The sequence below is a fragment of the Oncorhynchus kisutch genome, linkage group LG18 (genome assembly GCF_002021735.2).
Source record: "Oncorhynchus kisutch isolate 150728-3 linkage group LG18, Okis_V2, whole genome shotgun sequence".
Lineage (NCBI taxonomy): Eukaryota > Metazoa > Chordata > Actinopteri > Salmoniformes > Salmonidae > Oncorhynchus > Oncorhynchus kisutch.
This window is the reverse complement of record NC_034191.2, coordinates 38,869,302-38,891,792: the sequence shown is the minus strand read 5'-3', so window position 1 is coordinate 38,891,792 and position 22,491 is coordinate 38,869,302. Positions and strand designations below refer to the sequence as shown.

Genomic DNA, 22,491 nt, shown 5'->3' with positions numbered 1-22,491 from the left:
TGAATGTGCATGTTTTTGATTGTGTCTGTACATTGAATCTCATTAATCCTCTTTCAAATAAAGGTTGTGTAATGACATGGCCCAAGTTGTATAGTAAATCTTCTTGTTGCTTCTATCCACCAATTCAGGCCAACTGCAAGGTAGTTCAAAATGAAAAATGAAAGCAACAAAATGTGTTATTACCTAATAATAAGAATGGTATACATACATTGCACAATTATTGTCACATTTCATCTGAATAACTTGGTACAGAGCTTCAACTATGCTGACTCTGATATAAGGTCCAATGTCCTCACCAGTCTCGGGCATACTCTTAAATGCCAAGGGGCATGTTAAAGGAAACTGTTATGCCATTGGTGTTTGTGATACTCACCATCCCAGTCTATTGTTACATTGTAACAATTATGTTTCCTGTTTCCGGTCGGAACTCTGATCGGACTGACTGACTGTCGGCGAATGAGATAAACAAGGAGCCGGTGACTTTTATAGACATATAGAAACACTTCCTAACCCTCTTCGGAAACATGGAGACTGGTATGTCTTGTATTACTTTGTCTTCTTTCATTCATTGTCACTTGTATAGCCAGCATGTGAGCTCAATTTGCGTTCCCTAGCTAACGTTAGCCGGATAGCTAGCTTTATGTCACTTTTCAGATAGACCATTAGCTATCCGGTTAGCGAAGTTAGGTAACGTAGCATAGCTAACCAGCCAGCTTCCTTATGTGTTTTTTCACTTTGATAATGACATGACAGATAATGTTAGCTAGCTTGATAATGGTAGCCGACCAACTTCAGCACAGCCATCCAACGTCTTCCCAGCTATCAGTGCCAGAAAAGTTGATGGGTACTGTTACTACTAGTAACTAACGTAAGCTAGCTAACTCTATGTAATGTTAGTCAAGTATCGGCTTGGCAGCTAACTGTTAGTTATCCAGTCAGTCAGTTAACATAGGAGGCAGCTCAACTTGCTAGCTATTTAACCAACTTTTTAGGTGAGCATTAGCCAGTGCTATTCCATAAAGGGGATTTAACCCAACCCCTCTGAATCAGAGCGGTGCGGGTGACTGCCTTAATCGACGTCCACGTTATCGGCGCCCGGCTTAAACTGCCTTGCTCAAGGGCAAAACGGCAGCTTTTTTTTTTTTTTTTTACCTTGCCTGCTCTTGATTCGAACCACCGACCTTAATTAAACTCTTAATCGCTAGGCTACCTGCTGCCCCTTTAATAAAGTGGAATAATAGCAGTGTTTGTCAACAAGCAGGCAGTCCACGACGAACCCAATACCTTGGTTGTTCAAGTAGCTAGCTTGACGTTAAGCTGTCAGAATATGCCCTCCCCAGGCACAATAAAACATTAAGCTATCAGACAGGGAAGGATGTTTGACACTATGACAACGGGTTTATAGTGATAGACTTAGAATTTTTGGTGTGATGTGATTTTGGTACCTTGTTGACCTCAGAAAGACTTGCACCCAAAGACCAGGAAAGATACTAAGTCAGTCATAAAAGCTATACAACAACTTATATGTAAAGTTGCAAGTCACTCCAGACACCAGTTTGGCACCTTTCCATACAAAACTAAAGTGACACTGACAGTCATTCCCATTCATGCTTTTCCATTCTGTGGAGGCTGCGTTGGAATGGGCTCTCTGCCTATCCCTGCGTTTGTATGGCGACACACCCCACTTGGTTTTGTACACCGATTAAATCAGCATAATAGGGTCTCTATCATCCATTTACTGTAGCAAGCTGACAGCAGGAAATAATGTATGATTTATCCAATTTATGTGGTAATGATGGAGTACTGAGGCATGTGGGTTTGTCTATCCCTGTAGATCTGGGGTGTATTTACTTTGAACCAAATGGAAGCAAACTGCCGAAACAGGGACGGACCTACCTCAATTTGTCCAGTAATGAACACTCATTTTTGTCGCAAAATGTTTTCTGTTGCAAAACGTTTGCTACGCTTTACCACGGTGTGGACTAATGAATACACCCCAGGAATGGCCAGTGTATTTGAACCTCGGTCATGTAAAATAGCCTGACGGTCCAGAACCAATAGGGCTTGAGTCAGGCAGTATGCATGATTAAGCAATGTTCTTTTCTGTGTTTAATTGCTGTGCAGTATTTGATGGAATATTACCGGACGTGCTACCTGTCACAGACCTGCGGTTTTCAACTCTCTAGAGACAGCAGGAGCGGTAGAGATACTCTGAATGATCGGCTATGAAAAGCCAACTGACATTTACTCCTGAGGTGCTGACCTGTTGCCCCCTCGACAACCACTGTGATTATTATTATTTGACCCTGCTGGTCATTTATGAACATTTGAACATCTTGGCCACGTTCTGTTATAATCTCCACCCGGGACAGCCAGAAGAGGACTGGCCACCCATCATAGCCTGGTTCCTTCTTAGGTTTCATCCTAGGTTCTGGCCTTTCTAGGGAGTTTGTCCTAGCCACCGTGCTTCTACACCTGCATTGCTTGCTGTTTGGGGTTTTAGGCTGGGTTTCTAAATTAATTGGATTTGATATGGGCTGGGTTTCTAAATAAATTTGATTTGAATTTGATGGAATGACACCGCAGCATTATTTTATCAGTGTACTACTACTACAGATAGTTCTAGTATCACATATACAGTGCCTTCAAAAAGTATTCACACCCCTTGACTTTTTCCAAAGTTTGTTGTGTTACAACCTGAATTTAAAATTGATTAAATATAATAAAGAAATGGGTCACTGACCTTCACTAATGTTCCCTACATTTTGGTCTGCTAAGCGCAAACTTGAACATTGTGAACATTCTGTGCAACTTCCGGCACGTGTTTACTGTGAACACTGAGACTGTACCCACTTTAAGTTACAGTTTTAACAGTGGTCATGTAGGCTACTGTGGCTATTTGATCATAATGTAGACCTACCAGAGCGGGAAGCAGTGACACAACACCTATCCATATTTTCAAGCATAGTAGTGGATGCATCATGTTATGGGTATGCTTGTAATCGTTAAAAGTGGGGAGATTTTCAGGATTAAAAAGAAATGGAATAGAACTATAAGCACAGGCAAAATCCTAGAGGAAAACCAGGTTCAGTCTGCTTTCTATCAGACACCGGGAGATGAATTTAACACAAGGCCAAATCTTCACTGGAGTTGGTTACCAAGAACACAGTAGGGTTGTCTCTGACTTGAAAAAAATCTTGGTCAACCAAGAGTCATCTGTTCTTTCGACCAATTGATTGGTCGAAATGTTAAAACATGTCATTTTCCATACACTGAATGTATGGTTAATTTATAAAGCCAGGCACATTTAACAGTTAGGCTATTGATTATATACCTAATTTAGTTGGTTTCCTATTTTTTCGTAGAAAATTAAGGCAAGGGCTGTTTTCTCTTCTCCTAACTCCTCTGCTGCCTCCGCCCATTGTTCTCAACACCAATATGCTGGTTAACTTTGCTATTATGCACATAACAACATGGTCCAGCAAAAGGAGGCAATTCAACAGCCCACTGATGTTTCAGAACCATGGACAGCAACCGCTATCCAACGCGGTAGAAAGCACATTTGTTATACATTTTTTTATTTTTTTTGTGTGTTTCCCCATTGTTCGTACGTAATATAACCATATACAATTTCTGTAGCATGTGTGCGATAGACTATGCCACCCCCACGACCTTAACAATGGATTAGTCCACTCAGACAGGCGCCAATCAGACAGGTGTCTTGTACACCATGATTTTACAATGTTTTCTTTGCTACTGCTCGACTAAAGAAATCTCGGTCGACCAACAGCCTATCGACCAAACAATTGTTCAGTCGACTAAATAGGTTCAGCCCTAGAAGACATTAAATGTTCCTGAGTGGCCGAGTTACAGTTTTGACTTCAAATCTACTTGAAATTTTATGACAAGACCTGCAGATGATTGTCTAGCAATGACCAACAACTAATATGACAGAGCTTGAAGTGTTTTGAAAACAATAATGGGCAAATGTTGCACAATCCAGGTCTGAAAAAGCTCTTAGAGATTTACCCAGAAAGACTCACAGCTGTAATCGCTGCCAAAGTAATTGCTTCTGCAAAGTATTGACTCAGGGGTGTGAGTACCTATTTAATTTTCAATACATTTCCAAACATTTCTAAAAACATGTTTTCACTTTGTCATTATGAGGTATTGGGTGTAGATGGGTGAGGAAAAACATTTCTGCAATCCATTTTCAATTCAGACCGTAACACAACATTGTGAAATAAGTCAATCATTTCTGAAGGCACTGTATATTGATCGTCCCTGTCAAAATAGGATGAGAACACTTTTGTGAACTCGGGCATATTTGAATTTGATACCGAACTTGATGTCCTGCTGTTTTGTACCACATTGTCCGGTGGGGAGTGGACGAGTCCCTTTGCCACTTTTTTGACATTTCAATACAGTACAACTTTAATAGTCCCGCTGCAATTCGGAACCCATTGCCACTTTGCCAGATCAAACACCAATAACATCCTCCTTATATTACAGCTTGTTTCATTTCTAATACACCCTGGCCTAGCCTGGTCTCAGATCTGTTTCAATTTCTAATACACCCTGGCCTAGCCTGGTCTCAGATCTGTTTCCCTTTCTAATACACCCTGGCCTAGCCTGGTCTCAGATCTGTTTCCCTTTCTAATACACCCTGGCCTAGCCTGGTCTCAGATCTGTTTCCCTTTCTAATACACCCTGGCCTAGCCTGGTCTCAGATCTGTTTCCCTTTCTAATACACCCTGGCCTAGCCTGGTCTCAGATCTGTTTCCCTTTCTAATACACCCTGGCCTAGCCTGGTCTCAGATCTGTTTCCCTTTCTAATACACCCTGGCCTAGCCTGGTCTAAGATCTGTTTCCCTTTCTAATACACCCTGGCCTAGCCTGGTCTCAGATCTGTTTCCATTTCTAATACACCCTGGCCTAGCCTGGTCTCAGATCTGTTTCCATTTCTAATACACCCTGGCCTAGCCTGGTCTCAGATTTGTTTCCATTTCTAATACACCCTGGCCTAGCCTGGTCTCAGATCTGTTTCCATTTCTAATACACCCTGGCCTAGCCTGGTCTCAGATCTGTTTCCCTTTCTAATACACCCTGGCCTAGCCTGGTCTCAGATCTGTTTCCCTTCCTAATTCACCCTGGCCTAGCCTGGTCTCAGATCTGTTTCCCTTTCTAATACACCCTGGCCTAGCCTGGTCTCAGATCTGTTTCCCTTTCTAATACACCCTGGCCTAGCCTGGTCTCAGATCTGTTTCCCTTTCTAATACACCCTGGCCTAGCCTGGTCTCAGATCTGTTTCCCTTTCTAATACACCCTGGCCTAGCCTGGTCTCAGATCTGTTTCCCTTTCTAATACACCCTGGCCTAGCCTGGTCTCAGATCTGTTTCCCTTTCTAATACACCCTGGCCTAGCCTGGTCTCAGATCTGTTTCCCTTTCTAATACACCCTGGCCTAGCCTGGTCTCAGATCTGTTTCCATTTCTAATACACCCTGGCCTAGCCTGGTCTCAGATCTATTTACCTTTCTAATACACCCTGGCCTAGCCTGGTCTCAGATCTATTTCAATTTCTAATACATCCTGGCCTAGCCTGTTCTCAGATCTGTTTCCATTTCTAATACACCCTGGCCTAGCCTGGTCTCAGATCTGTTTCTGCGCTTATGCCAACTCCTTGTCACGCCAAACAATGTTTGGCAGGCTAATTCCATTACAAAGTTGTCAAGAGAGCATAAACAGACCACTAACCAGGATAACCCTGTCCCTGTTTCCTTAAAAATTACAACCTCTCTATTGTCCTCCTCAGGTTTGAGTCAGGAGAAGATCGCCTCCTTTGTGAAGCGTTTGCGGGCGGAGCCCAGGTACCTGCTGGCCCAGAACGTGTCCACGTGCATCGACCCGCTGGAGGTGTGTCTGCACAGGCAGACGGTCCAGGACACCGTGCACATATTCCAGCACTCCATCCCCACAGAGGGCAAGCCTATCACCAACCAGAAAAACTCAGGTACGCTTACCTACAGATACGGTCAAATATATTGGCACCCTTGCACTTTACAATGGATTGCAATGGAGCAGAATGTTCAGTTTTTTCTTTTTAAAACTGGTTGTATGGCAATTTTTTTACCCTGTAGCCACCGGGGAGGCAGGTAGCCTAGTGGTTAGAGCGTTGGGCCAGTAACTGAAAGGTTGCTGGATCGAATCCCTGAGCTGACAAGATCGTTCTGCCCCTGAACAAGGCAGTTCCCCGGTAGGCCATCATTGTAAATAAGAATTTGTTCTTAACTGACTTGCTTGGTTAAATAAAGGTAAAAAAAAAAAATCTCAATTTTAGCTGTAAATCAAACAAATACACAAAAAAACGAATGTTTTTCAATTTCAACAATAAAAAAAAAATCATTTGTGTTCCGCGCAAGGGTGCCAATATATTTGACACCCAGCATCTGTAACTACTCCAGGGGCCTGGCCATGTACAAAGACTGCATGTGAATGAAATAGACCTACGTACCTGATGCAGAGATGTGGTGGAGCTGTGTGCCAAATGGCAGTCTATTTCCTACATGGTGCACTCCGTTTGACCAGAGCCCTATAGGAGCTAGTCAACATTTTTGATTTGATTTATTGGGATCCCCATTAGCTGACGCCAATGGCGACAGATAGTCTTACTGGTGCACTGTATACAGTAGGGTAGTGCACTATATAGGGAATAGGATGCCATTTTGGGACACAACCGTGGAGTGGGGAGAATGGAGGTCTAACTATGTGTCTATGAATAGGGGATAGTGTTATTTGGGAAGCTGCCATTGAGGCACAGATCCATATACACAGTTCCATACTCATCTGTGCTGATTGTGGGTTTCAGGGAGATGTTGGATCTTCTCGTGCCTCAACGTCATGCGCCTTCCCTTCATGAAAAAGTTCAACATCGAAGAGTTTGAGTTCAGTCAGTCCTACCTCTTCTTCTGGGACAAGGTAAGACCACATTTGTTCGTCACACGTATTCACTTGAGCAACTTTTAGTAACAGCCACTAGAATATACAATGCATTTGTTGTTACATTTCAGCAGTGGGTTGTGAACAGTGTTGGTGTGTTTGGCAGTGCGTATCTTTAGTACTATTAGACTCATTGTCTGCCTTAAACCCCCTTTGTGTGTGGCGCTCTGTACACTGGACAATGTTGTACCGATTGGACGTCACCGTCCCCCCCTCTCATCTCCTCTCTCCATTATGTCCCCTTTCTGCACTCTCTCCATCCTCCCTTCAGGTGGAGCGGTGCTACTACTTCCTGCAGGCCTGTGTGGAGACAGCCCAGAGGAAGGAGCCTGTAGACGGCAGACTGGTACAGTTCCTGCTCTCCAATCCCACCAATGACGGCGGCCAGTGGGATATGCTGGTCAACCTCATTGGTCAGTTCATACCTGTTACCCGATCAGGGGAGTGTTGCTGCTTCATTTGCATTATTCTATGTCATTATGTAGTGGCTGAGTCATGAATCGCACCGTATTCCCTATATTCGGTACTACGTTGGCCCAGGGTTCATATGTAGGGAATAGGGTGCCATTTAGGACAGTGTAACTACCTTGGTAACTAGACTGTAACTACTTGGCGGTGTCCGTTTACTGCAGAAAATAAGCAAAATTCTACTGGAACTGTCTAGATTCTGTTTCTGGTGAGTTACTAATGTAGTAGTTACTGTGTAATTCCTTTTAATTAGACATTCTATGTAACTACCCTTCCACTGTTTTAATGGGTCAGGTTAGTGGTTTAGATCAAGGGTGCGTCCCAAATAGCATACTATTCCCTACGTAGTGCATTACTTTTGACCACAGCCCGAGGGCAAAGCCTTAAAGTTACGGTCCTCTGTGGCTCAGTTGGTGGATCACGGCGCTTGCGACGCCAGGGTCGTGGGTTCGATTCCCACTGGGGCCTCCCATAGGAAAAATGTAGGCAGGCATGACTGTAAGTCGCTTTTGGATCAAAGTGTCTGCTAAATGGCATATATATATATGTTATTACCTTTCCCCGATCATCAGAAAAGTACGGCGTTATCCCAAAGAAATGCTTCCCAGAGTCTCACAGCTCCGAGGCCTCGCGGCGAATGAACGACATCCTCAATCACAAGGTAGGTCGACTCACTTACATCTTTGCGACATTTCCGATTTCATAGTGATGTCTTGTGTAGAAGTACAACACCAAAAACCTAGTCCTCCTGTTTCATACCAAGACAAAGCAGTACAAGCATATACACTAGCAGGGAAACACTACGGGAAGAGCGTAGAAGCCACCTTTTTTTATTTTGGTGTCGTCTGTTTTCCTATAGAAGACCCAGATAACTAACCCCTAACCCGAGATGCTCCACAATGTCACGCGGTAATACATGTCGCTGTGTACTATGTCATGCCAATGTTCCCTGGCTTCCAGCTGAGAGAATACTGTCTAAGACTGCGCAACATGGTGGCCAGTGAATCCACTGAAGCCGAGCTGTCTGACGCCATGGACACCATGATTGAGGAGGTAAGCGCATGTTAGGGAAAGACGCACACGACTCGCACGCCACACCACCACATCACACACACCGCCACCACATCACACCACACAGAGCGCACGACCCACACACCGCCACCGCCACCACATCACACACACCGCCACCACATCACACCACACAGAGCGCACGACCCACACACCGCCACCACATCACACACACCGCCACCACATCACACCACACAGAGCGCACGACCCACACACCGCCACCACATCACACACACCGCCACCACATCACACCACACAGAGCGCACGACACACACACCACCACCACATCACACACACCGCCACCACATCACACCACACACAGCGCACGACCCACACACCACCACCACATCACACACACCGCCACCACATCACTGTTTTCCTCTTCAGTAATGTTGTAGCACTGCATCAGTTTGTCCAGAGGAGGGGGCTGTATAACAGACCGTAGATCTGTGCTCTGAGAAGGACACGTGCTGTAACACGCCTGTATGTATTTAACACAGCAGGTACTGGGTAGGCAAGGACGATAACCATTACGGCTCCAGTAATTATTAGGCAATATTTGTTTTCGGATTAGTTATTGGACATTCCATTCAAATGTATCTGTCGCCTGTTGTAGCAGCACACAGAAAGGATGATAACAAAGGTGTGTGTGTGTGTGTGTGTGTGTGTGTGTGTGTGTGTGTGTGTGTGTGTGTGTGTGTGTGTGTGTGTGTGTGTGTGTGTGTTACACTACCCTATCTAATACCATTGACTTTCACCACACCACTGATTCCTCTATCAAATCTGATTCCTCTAACTGTCAGACAGTGGATAGACCCTCCTCGGGTTCAGATCTAATTTTGGAATTTGTTTGAGCTGTGTTCCCCCTTAAATAATGCCGCTAATTAGTTTTCTACCTTAAATCAGCATGTTTGACATAAGTAGGCTTAGAAAAGGAACTGCTAGAAATGGCCAAATAGAGATGACTGTTTATTTTGTTAAACAGTGCTTTATCAGTAGTAATGAATTAGGACATAATCACAAGCCCCTCCCAGCACTGCATAACATTGCGTAACCCAACTCTTCCACATTTAGCAACAATGGCTGTAGTGATATATGGTTGGTACTGTTTATAATCCACTGGTGACAGCTTGTCATTCTATACTTCTGGCTGCAAAGAGAGAGAGTGTGTGTGTGTGTGTGTGTCCACATGCGCGTGTGTGTGTCCACGTGCACTCACACACACCTCACGGACCTGGTGACAGAATGTTCCATAAACAAGATCTTTATCGCAACGCTCCTCACATTGAATGGCGTAAGGCAATTTCACTGTGAGAGAATAAAGCCTTAATGTCCCAACATTCACAGTACCACTTAAGACAGAGGTGTGTGTGGTCAGTCAATATCACACAGCCAGAGAGAGAACATTACATAAAGGATGTAGCTTTTGTGTGGAGCAGTTCTGTTGTATATGCCCCTGACTGCTTGTTTAAACAGACTCTGTGTCTACTGCCCTTACCGCACTGGATACACTACGCTCGCTACAACACATTCTGATTGTGCAACACTTCCAGTTCTCCCTCGTTGCACTTCTATGAACAAGAGAGTTTTTTTGTGTTTTTTTGTCAACGTGTTTGTTTGTCCACCTGGTAGTAGTTTGTTTTGTGTAACACAGCTCTGGCAGCCAGGGGGAGTGTGAAGAGAGAGAGAGAGAGAGAAAGGTGGGGGATGTTGGCTCGGGAGGGTGAAGGGTGTAACCAGCGCCTCTCCTCCCGTCCCGTGGGCATCCGTACGGAGAAGGGTGCGTTGACTGCGCTTTCGGGCTTCTATTTATGCTTGGCATCTGTTGCGACAAGTGAAACATCACTGTTGTGCCGTGATTTAGATTAGCTCCTAGCTAGCAAGCCAACAAATTAGCCATAATTAATTAAGCTAGAATACACTCTGTCGGATGTGATCAGTTAGTCGGGTCCTTTTTCATTAATTAACTTCTCTGTGTGCTCGTCACTCAGCATGTTGTGTTGACACAGTAGGGCTACGTCCCAAATGCCACACTCTTCCCTTTATAGTGCACTATATATAGGGAATAGGGGGCCATTTGGGACAATTACAGAGTATTGCAGTCCTTTTCCGAGTGTTGCATGTGACTTCAGTGTGCGGGCTGTGCCACCTTGTTCTGGGTTCAGACTGCACATGTAAACCATGTAAACACCAAGTATGACAGGTTGTGGGTTTGTGCGTGTGTGAACGTTTAGAAGTGGTGTGTGTGTTTCTATGTATGCTTAGAAGTGGCTTGTGTTTATATTCAGAAGTGGTGTTTGTCTCTGTGGTTACATTTTAGAGTTGGTGTATGTGTCTGTGGTTACATTTTAGAGTTGGTGTGTGAGTCATAGCTGATCAAAGCTCCCAGACTCGGCCCTCGTTAAGCCAGGGGATGTCAGGCCTACTTTAGGTGGGGAGGATCTGGCGTTGGGCACACTCCCTGGGTGAGGAGTGTGACGGGGTGCAGGTGCGCACAAACACAGGGAGACGTTTCCAAGCACACACACACACACACCACCTCTGCTAGCACACGACCACACATAATACACACACACACAGACACACACACACACACACACACACACACACACACACACACACAGACACACGTTCCTCATATCCTCTCTGCAGCACTCCTTCAGGCCGGTTCCTGTTCTCTTTTCATATCCAGTCCTATATGGTTTCTGCTGTATAGAACGTGCCCATTTGGGCGCCGGACATTCTGAATAGAAAGTCTCCTTCAGGCACATATGACTGTGTTCAGTATGAGTGCTGTGTTTGTAGATTGTACGGAGTCATTGATTGGACAGTGAGTTGACTGACATGCTGCGTGTGCCTTTAGAGTGGCTACCTCTCTATGGACCCTCTTCCCTATATAGTGCACTGCTTTGACCAGGGCCCATTGGGGGCTCGGGTCAAATGTAGTGCACTATAAAGTGAATAGGGTGCGGTTTGGGACGTAGTCAGTCTGTTGGCTCAGCGCTGGCTGTAGCCGCAGGCCGCTGTGGGTGGGTTTGTGTTATTGTGTGGGCTCGTTTGCCAGCGCTGAAAAGCGGCCCGCCGCACTTCATCAGCTCATATTTCTTAATTTGACAATGTTGTTACAATCTGTAATGGCCCCATGTGTTTTCTGTTTACAAGGCCAGAAAGTCTCAGTCAACCCCAGTCCATTTCTTCTACCCCAGCTGCTCTCTCAAACAGGTCATTTGCTTACAGTTTCATCTAGGCTCTGTGTCCCAGGGCTTTGGCTCAAATGCAGCAGGGCCTGTAGTCACAAAGCATCTTGGAGTTGAAGGGCTGATCTAGGATCAGGTCCACCCTTTTCATCTATTGTGATTCAAAAGAAAAGCTGATCCTAGATCAGCACTCCTACTTTGTGGATACGGGCCGTGGCAGGTTCCACCCTTCACAGTTACAAGCACAAGGTGTTTTAGTGTGTTCTGCTGTTTGTTTGTTTATTTCTCTCCTGACGAGGTGATTTCCCTCTGTTTGGGCAACGGGAGGTGAATCAACAAACAAACAGGCATGCGTGAGCCGACGAGGAGAGGATGGAGCGTGAGTGTTGCTGTAGCATTGACGCTAACTGGCTGGCGTGCTGCAGGCGCTCCAGTGTTTACTGCCAAGCATGCAAACACATGCTACGTAGGTACGCTCAAAGGCTAGCATGATCCGCTGAGACACGCAGCCTCTCCGGATGCCCCGGCATCGGCCAATTACAGGCCTTATTACCCACACCTGGGCTTCATCCATGTCACACGACACAAGAATACGGTCTGCGTTATCCCACAGGCGGCTGGGGGTGGGGGTGGGGGGGCATGCTGTGGATCTAGAGGAGCTTCCTTAATCTATTAATTGCTGGGCCTGTTCAGATGAAATGGGGTTACGGAGCATTTCCGTAGGTTATGAGTACAGGGCCTTGTTCATTAGGCACCAAACGGAAGAGAACGCGCAGGAAGGGAATATCTTGTACCTTAAACTTGTCCGATAAGAAACACTCCTTTTCACTTTCCGTTGCAAAATCTTTGAGGACAAGAGCCAGGTCTTAGACTACTGTTAACCAGTCCCGTGTTGCCGTCTGGATCAGTCTTTATGAAGACGGACACTTTCATTATTACAACGTGTGTTTTAATGTTTATCCCAGGCTGTTGTAGACTGTCCTCTGGTGCAGGCGGTGCAATTTCCCCAAACAAACACAGGTCACTCCGGCTTCCTGCTTTTGTCAATAACAGGGGATCCCAGCCGCCATCGCAGATAAGGCCCTAATTCAAACCTGGCCAAGCAGAAAATCAGGACCCGGGTGGCCTTGAAGAAGCCTGCCTGCGCTCAGAAGCCACACAAAAACCTTACTAATCTTTCCCAAACGGCTTACAAACCCACAACAGCCAGCCCCTGACAGACGGCAGCCATGGGATTCTTTCACCAGCTCCACCCACCAGCTGAAGCAGCGTTTAGGAGTGGGAGGGAGAGGAGCTATGTAGTGTACGTCAGAAGATATACAGACAGCGACACAGACATGAAAAAAAGAAAGCAAAGGTCTCTAAAGACACTGGTCAAACACGGTGTCCAGCATGGTCCAGCGGTCGTAAATCTCCCCTCTCCCTCTTCCATCCTCAACGCAGTGTGTCTGTCCTCAGTGGAAGGGCCAGGGTAAGGGTGGCAGGCAGGCAGGAAGGGAGGGTGGGCCGCCTGCTCCCCACACATGACCCTGTCAGCCTCTGCTGGTCCATGCTGATGGATGGTTGTCTGTGTCCTGAGAGGGAGAGAGCCAACAGGAATGGTTGGATATCTGTAAATGGTAGCCTACTACTGAGGAGGACTGTACCAGTGCTGAGAAATGAACTGGGGGGTTTAACACAGTGAAGGAATACAATGGAACAAGGCTACTCATAATCAACATTTTAGCGGGTACAGGACAGAAGAGACAGTACCAAGAATCTTGGCGGTAGTGCTATATACATGATTCTAATGGAGACGTGCCCAGCCCACCCAGTGTCTCGTGCTCATCTTCGTCTGTCCGTTTTGGAAGCAGGTGATTCAATATTGACTCACTGAGGGCTGTGCTGCTGCAGCCTGCTGACGTCAGTGGGGCTCTGGCTCATTGTTTTGTGAAAAGCATAGCCTCGTTTCACCGGGTCTACATGGGTGCTCTGTTGTGTTTGGACGGGCAGCAGCGTTTATTTAACCTGCCAAGGAGGAGACCGGGATGTGAGGTGGGACAGGGGCCCGAGGGCATGGGGGCAAAGGGGCCTGTTTGTGTGTTCGGTGCATCTGGGGCCCGTGCTGGTTAAATACAGGGCAGGGATGGGCACCGTTGGCATTTAGTCTGCGCCGCGGGGCAACGGGATAGAGAAAACAAACCCAGAGTCTTCAAGGCGCTGTCTTGTCTGGGTGTGGGAAAAGGTGAGGGTCTGGGTAGGTGGGAATGTGACTGGGTGTGCTGTCTTTTTGAAAATATTTTTGTTTTATTTAAGTCAGCAAAAACATCAAATTCTTAATTTACAACAAGTGCCTATGTGGGAATAGTTGACTACGATCAACCTGAACACAGGCATGTCATTAGTAGTTAATGTTGTTGACACAGTGGAAAAGTGCAGCAGCAACGGCCCCTGAGTGTCTCTGCTTTGGTGAAGAGCTCCGGGGCCAAACGTAATTCCCCAGCTCTATTTTCACCCTATTAGGAGTTTAATTTGCCTGGACTTTTTTGCCGAAAGTAAATGAAAATAGTGGGAGTCAATGGGAAGTCCTCGTAAATATAGGCGTGCGTGTATGCGTCTGTGTGTGTTGCGTATGTGTGCTTGCGTACTAACGGTCGGACTACCTACGCGTACATGCCAGATTGGGAGTCGGTGTACACATTTTAAGCCTTTTTTTGTGATTGACAGCCCGACAGAGCATAATCAGACACCGACAATGCTGGGTATTCTCGAACCGCCAGAACATCCACTTACATAATAGGCTTTGATAGGACTGGTGTACACGACGTCTTTTCAGAAGGAAATTCCCGAGATCGACGTATCAGTTGGGAAGGCTAAGGGATAAGGGAAGGCTTATTCTGAGAACCCTGTCAAAACAGACTGGTCGAGGCCAGAGGAACGCCATGGGAACACAGTCAGAAACCACAACGACAGGAAGAGCCAGCGATACAGCCAGGCAGAGAGCGCAAGAGGGATTGGGCTTTGGCAGGGCGGATATCCTCCTCACACTACTGTTAAGCTCTCTTTGGTCCCCGAGTTTGAGTTTTAAAATGGCGCTTTTACATAAGAGACTATCTAAGAGATATCAATGTGCTCTGTCTGTGTCTTACAGTGGTATTGCATGACTAACGTAAGGTGTTTTCTTCCTCCTGTCTGTTGTTTCACGTGCGCTGTTTACAGGTCTTCAGGGTGGCCACTGTGTGTCTGGGCAGCCCCGCTGACTCCATTTATTGGGAGTACAGAGACAAGGACAAGAACTTCCACCGCATGGGCCCCCTGTCCCCTCAGCAGTTCTACAAGGAGCTGGTCAAGCCCCTCTACAACATTCAGGACAAGGTCAACTTTTTACCCAGCTTTATTGGTTTATTTGAATAAAATGTCAATATCGGCTTTGAGCTGATCGTAACAAATTATTACAAGAGCTAATCATTATTAGGGCCGTGAGTTTTTCCCCTGGGGTTGAAAAATTCCTGAAGTTCCTGGAAACTTTGGGCGTTTTCTGAATTTTTGCGACCCAGGAAAAGCACCGGGGCCCAGTTAGTCTATATTAGACCAAGGGTTGGAGTCAGGAATAATGCCCTCTCTTTCTGTGTTTGTTGATGAGCTGAGTCTAACCTCTGTTCTCCCTCCCCACCCCACAGGTCTGTCTGGTGAATGACCCGCGGCCTCAGAACCCCTATGAGAAGTTGTATAGCGTTGAGTTCCTGGGCAACATGGTGGGCGGACACAACACCCTGTACAATAACCAGCCCATCCAGCTACTCAAAAAGGCCGCCGCGGACTCCATCAAAGAGGGAGAGGTACTGTGTGTGAGCGTGTCCAGGAAGTTAGATCATGGCTACGTCTGACAACTGAGCAAGTGTGCAAGGAGACGACCTGTAACGCATGTTTCTCTCCCTCTTTCTCTCTCTCTCCCTCTCTCTCGTAGGCTGTGTGGTTCGGTTGCGACGTGGGCAAGCATTTCCATGGCAAACTGGGCATCAACGACATGAATGTGTGAGTTTTACGAGAGAGAGGCGAACATGTGTCAACATCGCATGTATAACTCACTATAAGTCAGATCTTTGTGCGTGTGTGTGTGTGCGTGTGTGTGTGTGTTTGTGTGTGTGAGTTCTCATCCTGTCCCTCCCTGTGTTCCCCCATCTCTCAGGTTCAACCATGAGTTGGTGTTCGGTGTGTCCATAAAGAACCTGTCCAAGGCAGAGAGGCTGATTTTCGGAGACTCCCTCATGACACACGCCATGATCCTCACCGCTGTCACCGACAAGGTAGCACACACAGTACACACACGTATGTACACACACACACACATGCGTACATACGCGCCGCATTTGAGTGTTCCCCAGTGACTCTGCAACAACGGCGTCCAGTGTAGTGTTTACAGTCGTTTGAATCGACTTTATGTGTTAAAATGGCTGTCAATTTCCCCCCCTGTATGTGAACCCCACCTGTCTCCTCGTTCTCCTCAGAACAGCTGGACAGGGCCCTAAGCTACACAACATAGGAGTTACCAGTCCTGCTCTGCACCCCACTAGGAATCCTGCCCTCCTCTCTTACTAATGGACATACTGTATCATTTGCTGAATATACTTCCACCATGTATAGTGTACTTCATGTATGATGGGCATAAATCAGAAAACACAGACTGACTTGGACTTCTTCTCCATTTGCTGGGTACATCTGCCTCCTAATAATCCCACATTTTGATTGAGTTCTGTCTCTCTCTCTCTCTCTCTCGTTCTCCCTTTCGCTCACTCTAGCAGGAGGAAAAGGATGGAGGTTATGAGAAGTGGAGGGTGGAGAACTCCTGGGGGGACGACCGTGGGAATAAAGGTGAGAGCGCTGAGTCGGCCAGAGGTCAGAGGAGGAGAGGGCCCGTTCTCACGCAGCCTTGTGATGTCTGTCTGCCTCTCGCAACACGAGAGCCCCTCTAGGTCCGCCTGAGCCGAGTTATGTGAAGGCCCAGACCCCTCGTCTCTCTTCTCTCTCACCCCACAGGGCGTCAGTGTACAATCACCGGGACAGTTGAATTTCCTGTCAGGTCGATTGAATTTGAAGTAGGATTAGCTCCCTCCCTCCCCACCCGCCTGGCTTTGTTTTTTAATTTATAATTGACTAGGTGTGGAGGGCTGGTTTGGTTTGGGGTTAGTTTTGCGGCATCCACTCATGTCTGGCCCCCTACCGTAGCTTTGTCTGTTATGGCTATGAACCCCAGAGGGAGAGAAGGCACAACAACGGGGATGTTTCCCAGACAACGGCCCTTTGTCCCTCTCACAACACAACAGTACGCCATTTTGTTTCAGCCTCCCGACTTCCTCTGTGTGGAAGAGTCCAGCTCAGACACTGTCATACTACAGGCCTGGGTTCAAATAGTATTTTCCTTCTTCCATCCAGCGCCACTAAAACATTTGAAAGGAAACAAATACTGAACCCTCCTCTGTTGGGACTGTGTGGCTTTTTACCGAAAATACGTAATTATCCACCATTCCCACCTCTCTCTTTCTCTCTCCCCCTCTGTCTTTCTCTCCTTCTTTCCCCCTCTCTCTCTCCTCTCTCCCTCTCCATCCCTACGCACCCTGTGCTCTGCATTCCAGTGCAGGTTATTTGGGTTTTGTTATGTCGTTCCACTTCCTGGTAAATGACTTCATGTCATCTGCATATTGAAAATGTATAAAAAGGCCTAACACTTTGGTGCCTCCTCAAATCAACTGTATTTCACTCATATTCCATAAACATCCACACAGATGGGAGAAAGCCTTCATATCCTCTCTCTTCCCTCTCGGATGTATTAATAAAGTTATAGAAAACAAACGGTGGACCCGCGGCGGTGAGCACCGCTTGAAGGACAGCTGGTTACGGGGAGGGAGGACTTGTCAACGCCACGGCGGACGGAGAAAATGTGTATTCGCAAGGTTTCGAGGGTTATCATCTATCCAATTGCCAGTAATATTTTGTTTCCCCCGAGAGGATCCCACCTAATTAGGTTAACACCGTGGTGCCTGGTGCAAACTGCCCAAACCCTCCAAACGCCAGGGCTTTTCTCAAGATGTATTATTATGGCCTCAGAGTGCACTATTTGTACCTTTCCACGATTACTATACAAATATGGGGAATGTGGGCCAATCTGACATGTGATATTTCATTGTGACAGACTGTTTATAGGCTAGAGATGCCCTTCTCAACACACCTCTGGGATTCTACACCGCCCCTTTTACAGCTACTTCGGTATAGTGAGAAACAATATTTGTACTGGCTATCGCGATTCCCTTGTTAACATATCACGTTACCGGGCAGACTATGGACACACTCTTATATCTGCTATTACATTTACGTTGGTGACGTCGTCGCAGATAGGTTTGGGAAATAATGTTGACGTTATGGCGAACTAAGGAGATGATGGAAACAGGATGTGCTGCAGACAGTGCTCGCTTTAGCAGTCTGTGACCCGTATTGCTCAGAACTTTTCAGCTGTACTATGGGATCTAAAGCAGAGTAAACTCCACCCACAGCTCTCCCTGTAAGGCGAGGTAGGACACATCTGCTGTCCCGTTAAGACAAATAATGCCGCTATACGAAACCGCCGCCCGACACGCACACATCTTTCCTGGAAACTGGAAAGGAAGAACACGCAGAGTGAACACACAGGACGAATAACACCCAGGACGAATAACACACAGGACGAATAACACCCAGAACGGATAACACACAGAACAAATAACACCCAGAATGGATAACACACAGAACGGATAACACACAGGACGAATAACACACAGGACGAATAAGACACAGGACGAATAACACCCAGAACGGACAACACACAGAACAAATAACACCCAGAACGGATAACACCCAGAACGGATAACACACAGAACAAATAACACCCAAAACGGATAACACCCAGAACGGATAACACCCAGAACAGATAACACCCAGAATGGATAACACACAGAACATAGAACGAATACCACCCAGAACGGATAACACCAAGAACGGATAACACCCAGAACGGATAACACCCAGAACGGATAACACCCAGAACAAATAACACCCAGAACGGATAACACCCAGAACGGATAACACCCAGAATGGATAACACACAGAACATAGAACGAATACCACCCAGAATGGATAACACCCAGAATGGATAACACACAGAACATAGAACAAATAACACCCAGAACGGATAACACCCAGAACGGATAACACCCAGAATGGATAACACACAGAATGGATAACACACAGAACATAGAACAAATAACACCCAGAACGGATAACACCCAGAACAGATAACACCCAGAACAAATAACACCCAGAACGGATAACACCCAGAATGGATAACACACAGAACATAGAAAAAGTAACACCCAGAACGGATAACACACAGAACGGATAACACCCAGAACAGATAACACCCAGAACATAGAACAAATAACACACAGAACAGATAACACACAGAACGGATAACACACAGAACGGATAACACCCAGAATGGATAACACACAGAACATAGAACAAATAACACCCAGAACGGATAACACACCGAAAACAGAACGGATAACACCCAGAACGGATAACACCCAGAACGGATAACACCCAGAATGGATACCACCCAGAACGGATAACACCCAGAACGGATAACACCCAGAACGGATAACACCCAGAACGGATAACACCCAGAATGGATAACACACAGAACATAGAACGAATACCACCCAGAATGGATAACACCCAGAATGGATAACACACAGAACATAGAACAAATAACACCCAGAACGGATAACACCCAGAACGGATAACACCCAGAATGGATAACACACAGAATGGATAACACACAGAACATAGAACAAATAACACCCAGAACGGATAACACCCAGAACGGATAACACCCAGAACAAATAACACCCAGAACGGATAACACCCAGAATGGATAACACACAGAACATAGAACAAATAACACCCAGAACGGATAACACACAGAACGGATAACACCCAGAACAGATAACACCCAGAACGGATAACACACAGAACATAGAACAAATAACACACAGAACAGATAACACACAGAACGGATAACACACAGAACGGATAACACCCAGAATGGATAACACACAGAACATAGAACAAATAACACCCAGAATGGATAACACACCGAAAACAGAACGGATAACACCCAGAACGGATAACACCCAGAACGGATAACACCCAGAATGGATACCACCCAGAATGGATAACACACAGTACATAGAACAAATAACACACAGAACGAATAACACACAGAACGGATAACACCCAGAACGGATAACACACAGAACATAGAACAAATAACACCCAGAATGGATAACACACAGAACAGAGAACTAATAACACCCAGAACGGATAACACACAGAACACCGAACGGATAAAACCCAGAACGGATAACACCCAGAATGGATAACACACAGTACATAGAACAAATATCACCCAGAACGAATAACACCCAGAATGAATAACACCCAGAACGGATAACACCCAGAACGGATAACACACAGAACACAGAACGAATAACACACAGAACGGATAACACACAGAATGAATAACACCCAGAACAGATAACGCACAGAACGGATAACACACAGAACGGATAACACACAGAACACAGAACGAATAACACACAGAACGAATAACACCCAGAACGGATAACACACAGAACGGATAACACACAGAACGGATAACGCATAGAATGAATAACACACAGAATGAATAACACCCAGAACGGATAACACACAGAACGGATAACATACAGAACACAGAACGAATAACACACAGAACGGATAACACACAGAACGGATAACGCACAGAACGGATAACACCCAGAACGAATAACACACAGAACCTGGGGTATTGTTTTGAGCTGAGGTACGTTTTTCTCAGGTCCCTGTGACGTCATCGATAATGCAACTTTTCAGCGGGGGAGGGATGCGCTCTAGACACTGCCCGGGTCCAGAGATGAGAGGAAAACCAAACAGTGGTCTCAATCTGGTCTAGTCCCCAGCTCTGACCGTTACACAATCCCGTATAACCACAGGATCGCATTCATTAGGCACCAAACGGAAAAAAGCTGTCTGAAACACGGAGAGACCACCTGGACTTGTCCAATAAGAAACATTAGTTGGAAAATGTTTTAAAACGTTTTCTGCTGCGTGCCCAAATGAACCAGCCCGTGCCTGCTCAAATCCCAAATCTATCGCCACGTGGACAGATTGGAGCTGTTCCTCTCCCTGTCTGTAATCTGGGTTGTTAGTTTGTTCAGACAGGCCCATTGCCATTGTAGATAAATAAGAACACTGTATGAGGAATGCCCCTATTGTCATTAAACATCCTGCTCTCGCCCCTCTAATCTCTTCACATCAAGTGTTTTATATGCTGTTTTTTATGATTTGATGTACTCTCGGTCACCCTGTCTGTGAGAGCGAGGTCGTGGCCTGTGTCTGTACGTGTTTTCAGGGCCAAGGTTTCAGAGTGGGATCGTGTACACTGAAAGTTGTCAAGTTATCAAAATGTATTAGAGCAGGATGAAGTGGCATTCGAGATATTCTTTCATCTTTTTTGTATGGGAAGGATAAAGTGGCCTAATGCTGTGTTAAGGAATAAAATTATGTGTGTCGTCAGTCCCTCCCTTGCAATCTGGAGATTTATTGGGCTGAGGTGTGCGAGGTGAGGACAGAAGTGTGGGACAGACTTGGGTTCAAATACTATTTGACATCATTTCAAATGCTTCCTGCTTTACTTGCTTGGTGCAATGGAACAAATAGAAACGTCCCAAAAGTGCAAACCCAGCCCACCTGGCACTCCATGCAGGCTAAAGAAAACCAGTCCAAGCCATGCATTTGAAAGATTTCAAATAGTATTTAAACCCAGGTGTTGCGTGGGACAGACAGACAGGGTGAGGGGTCCGTCCTTCCTTCCCTCTCCCTGTGGAACAATAGGTCTGAGGCCAGGGGTGCTGACGAACGCCCCTCTTATCTGGTCTCACACTTTAGAACACTCGCACCTATTGCTTTCGGTATAGGGCAGTCCACTGAAGTACAGGGTGAGTCACTGGTACTGCTGTTGGCTAATGGATTTCAGACTGACTGGTCTTCGAGACGTTAATCAAGACTAATGATTCCTGAGAAGAAACTCCAGCGGCACGTCGGGGATCTCGACCTTATACCAACAATCTCAATTACACCTTCATCGGGTCTTTTTCAACCTTCTAACTGTATGAATTAACCCTGTGTATCGTGTGTGTGTGTGTGTGTGTGTGTGTGTGTGTGTGTGTGTGTGTGTGTGTGTGTGTGTGTGTGTGTGTGTGTGTGTGTGTGTGTGTGTGTGTGTGTGTGTGTGTGTGTGTGTGTGTGTGTGTGTGTGTGTGTGTGTGTGTGCAGGTTACCTAATCATGACCGACGAGTGGTTCTCTGAATACGTGTACGAGGTGGTCGTGGACAAGAAGTACCTGGCCCCCGAGGTGCTGGAAGTAATGCAGAAGGAGCCCATTGTCCTTCCTGCCTGGGACCCAATGGGAGCCTTGGCCTTGTAACTATGGAAACAGAGGGTGCCATCCCACCCGCCTGGTTTCAGCCCTGGTCTGTTTGACTCCGCCCCATCTCTCTGGTTTTACTCCTCCATAGACTTCCACCCACCACAGCCTGTTCTCTAGACAAATAATAAAAGTCGGGTTTTTTTACTGGAAAAACACACGTCTTCTTTCGGCCATTTTGTTT

At 46.2% G+C, this 22,491-nt stretch overlaps 1 protein-coding gene across 2 annotated transcripts; it reads left to right on the top strand.

Annotated features, from left to right (window-relative positions):
• The first annotated feature begins 233 nt into the window (after nt 1-233).
• LOC109908965 (bleomycin hydrolase-like) lies at nt 234-22,465 on the top strand. 2 transcript variants are annotated; one of them, XM_031795994.1, is made up of 12 exons: nt 234-534; nt 5,814-6,011; nt 6,867-6,976; nt 7,269-7,410; nt 8,038-8,126; nt 8,426-8,518; nt 14,929-15,084; nt 15,390-15,548; nt 15,677-15,744; nt 15,899-16,016; nt 16,509-16,581; nt 22,156-22,465. In XM_031795994.1, the coding sequence occupies exons 1-12, from the start codon at nt 525-527 to the stop codon at nt 22,305-22,307; spliced, it is 1,368 nt and encodes a 455-aa protein (XP_031651854.1). In that variant the 5' UTR covers nt 234-524; the 3' UTR covers nt 22,308-22,465. The 2 variants fall into 2 exon arrangements, with proteins under 2 accessions (XP_031651854.1, XP_031651855.1); XM_031795995.1 differs by having other exon boundaries at nt 397-534; nt 16,512-16,581.
• The last annotated feature ends 26 nt before the right edge of the window (nt 22,466-22,491 follow it).

Coding starts and splice junctions, on each gene's coding strand:
- LOC109908965 (XM_031795994.1), top strand. Junction 7,411..8,037: donor TATGCTGGTCAACCTCATTG/GTCAGTTCATAC, acceptor CCCGATCATCAG/AAAAGTACGGCGTTATCCCA. Junction 8,519..14,928: donor TGGACACCATGATTGAGGAG/GTAAGCGCATGT, acceptor CGCTGTTTACAG/GTCTTCAGGGTGGCCACTGT.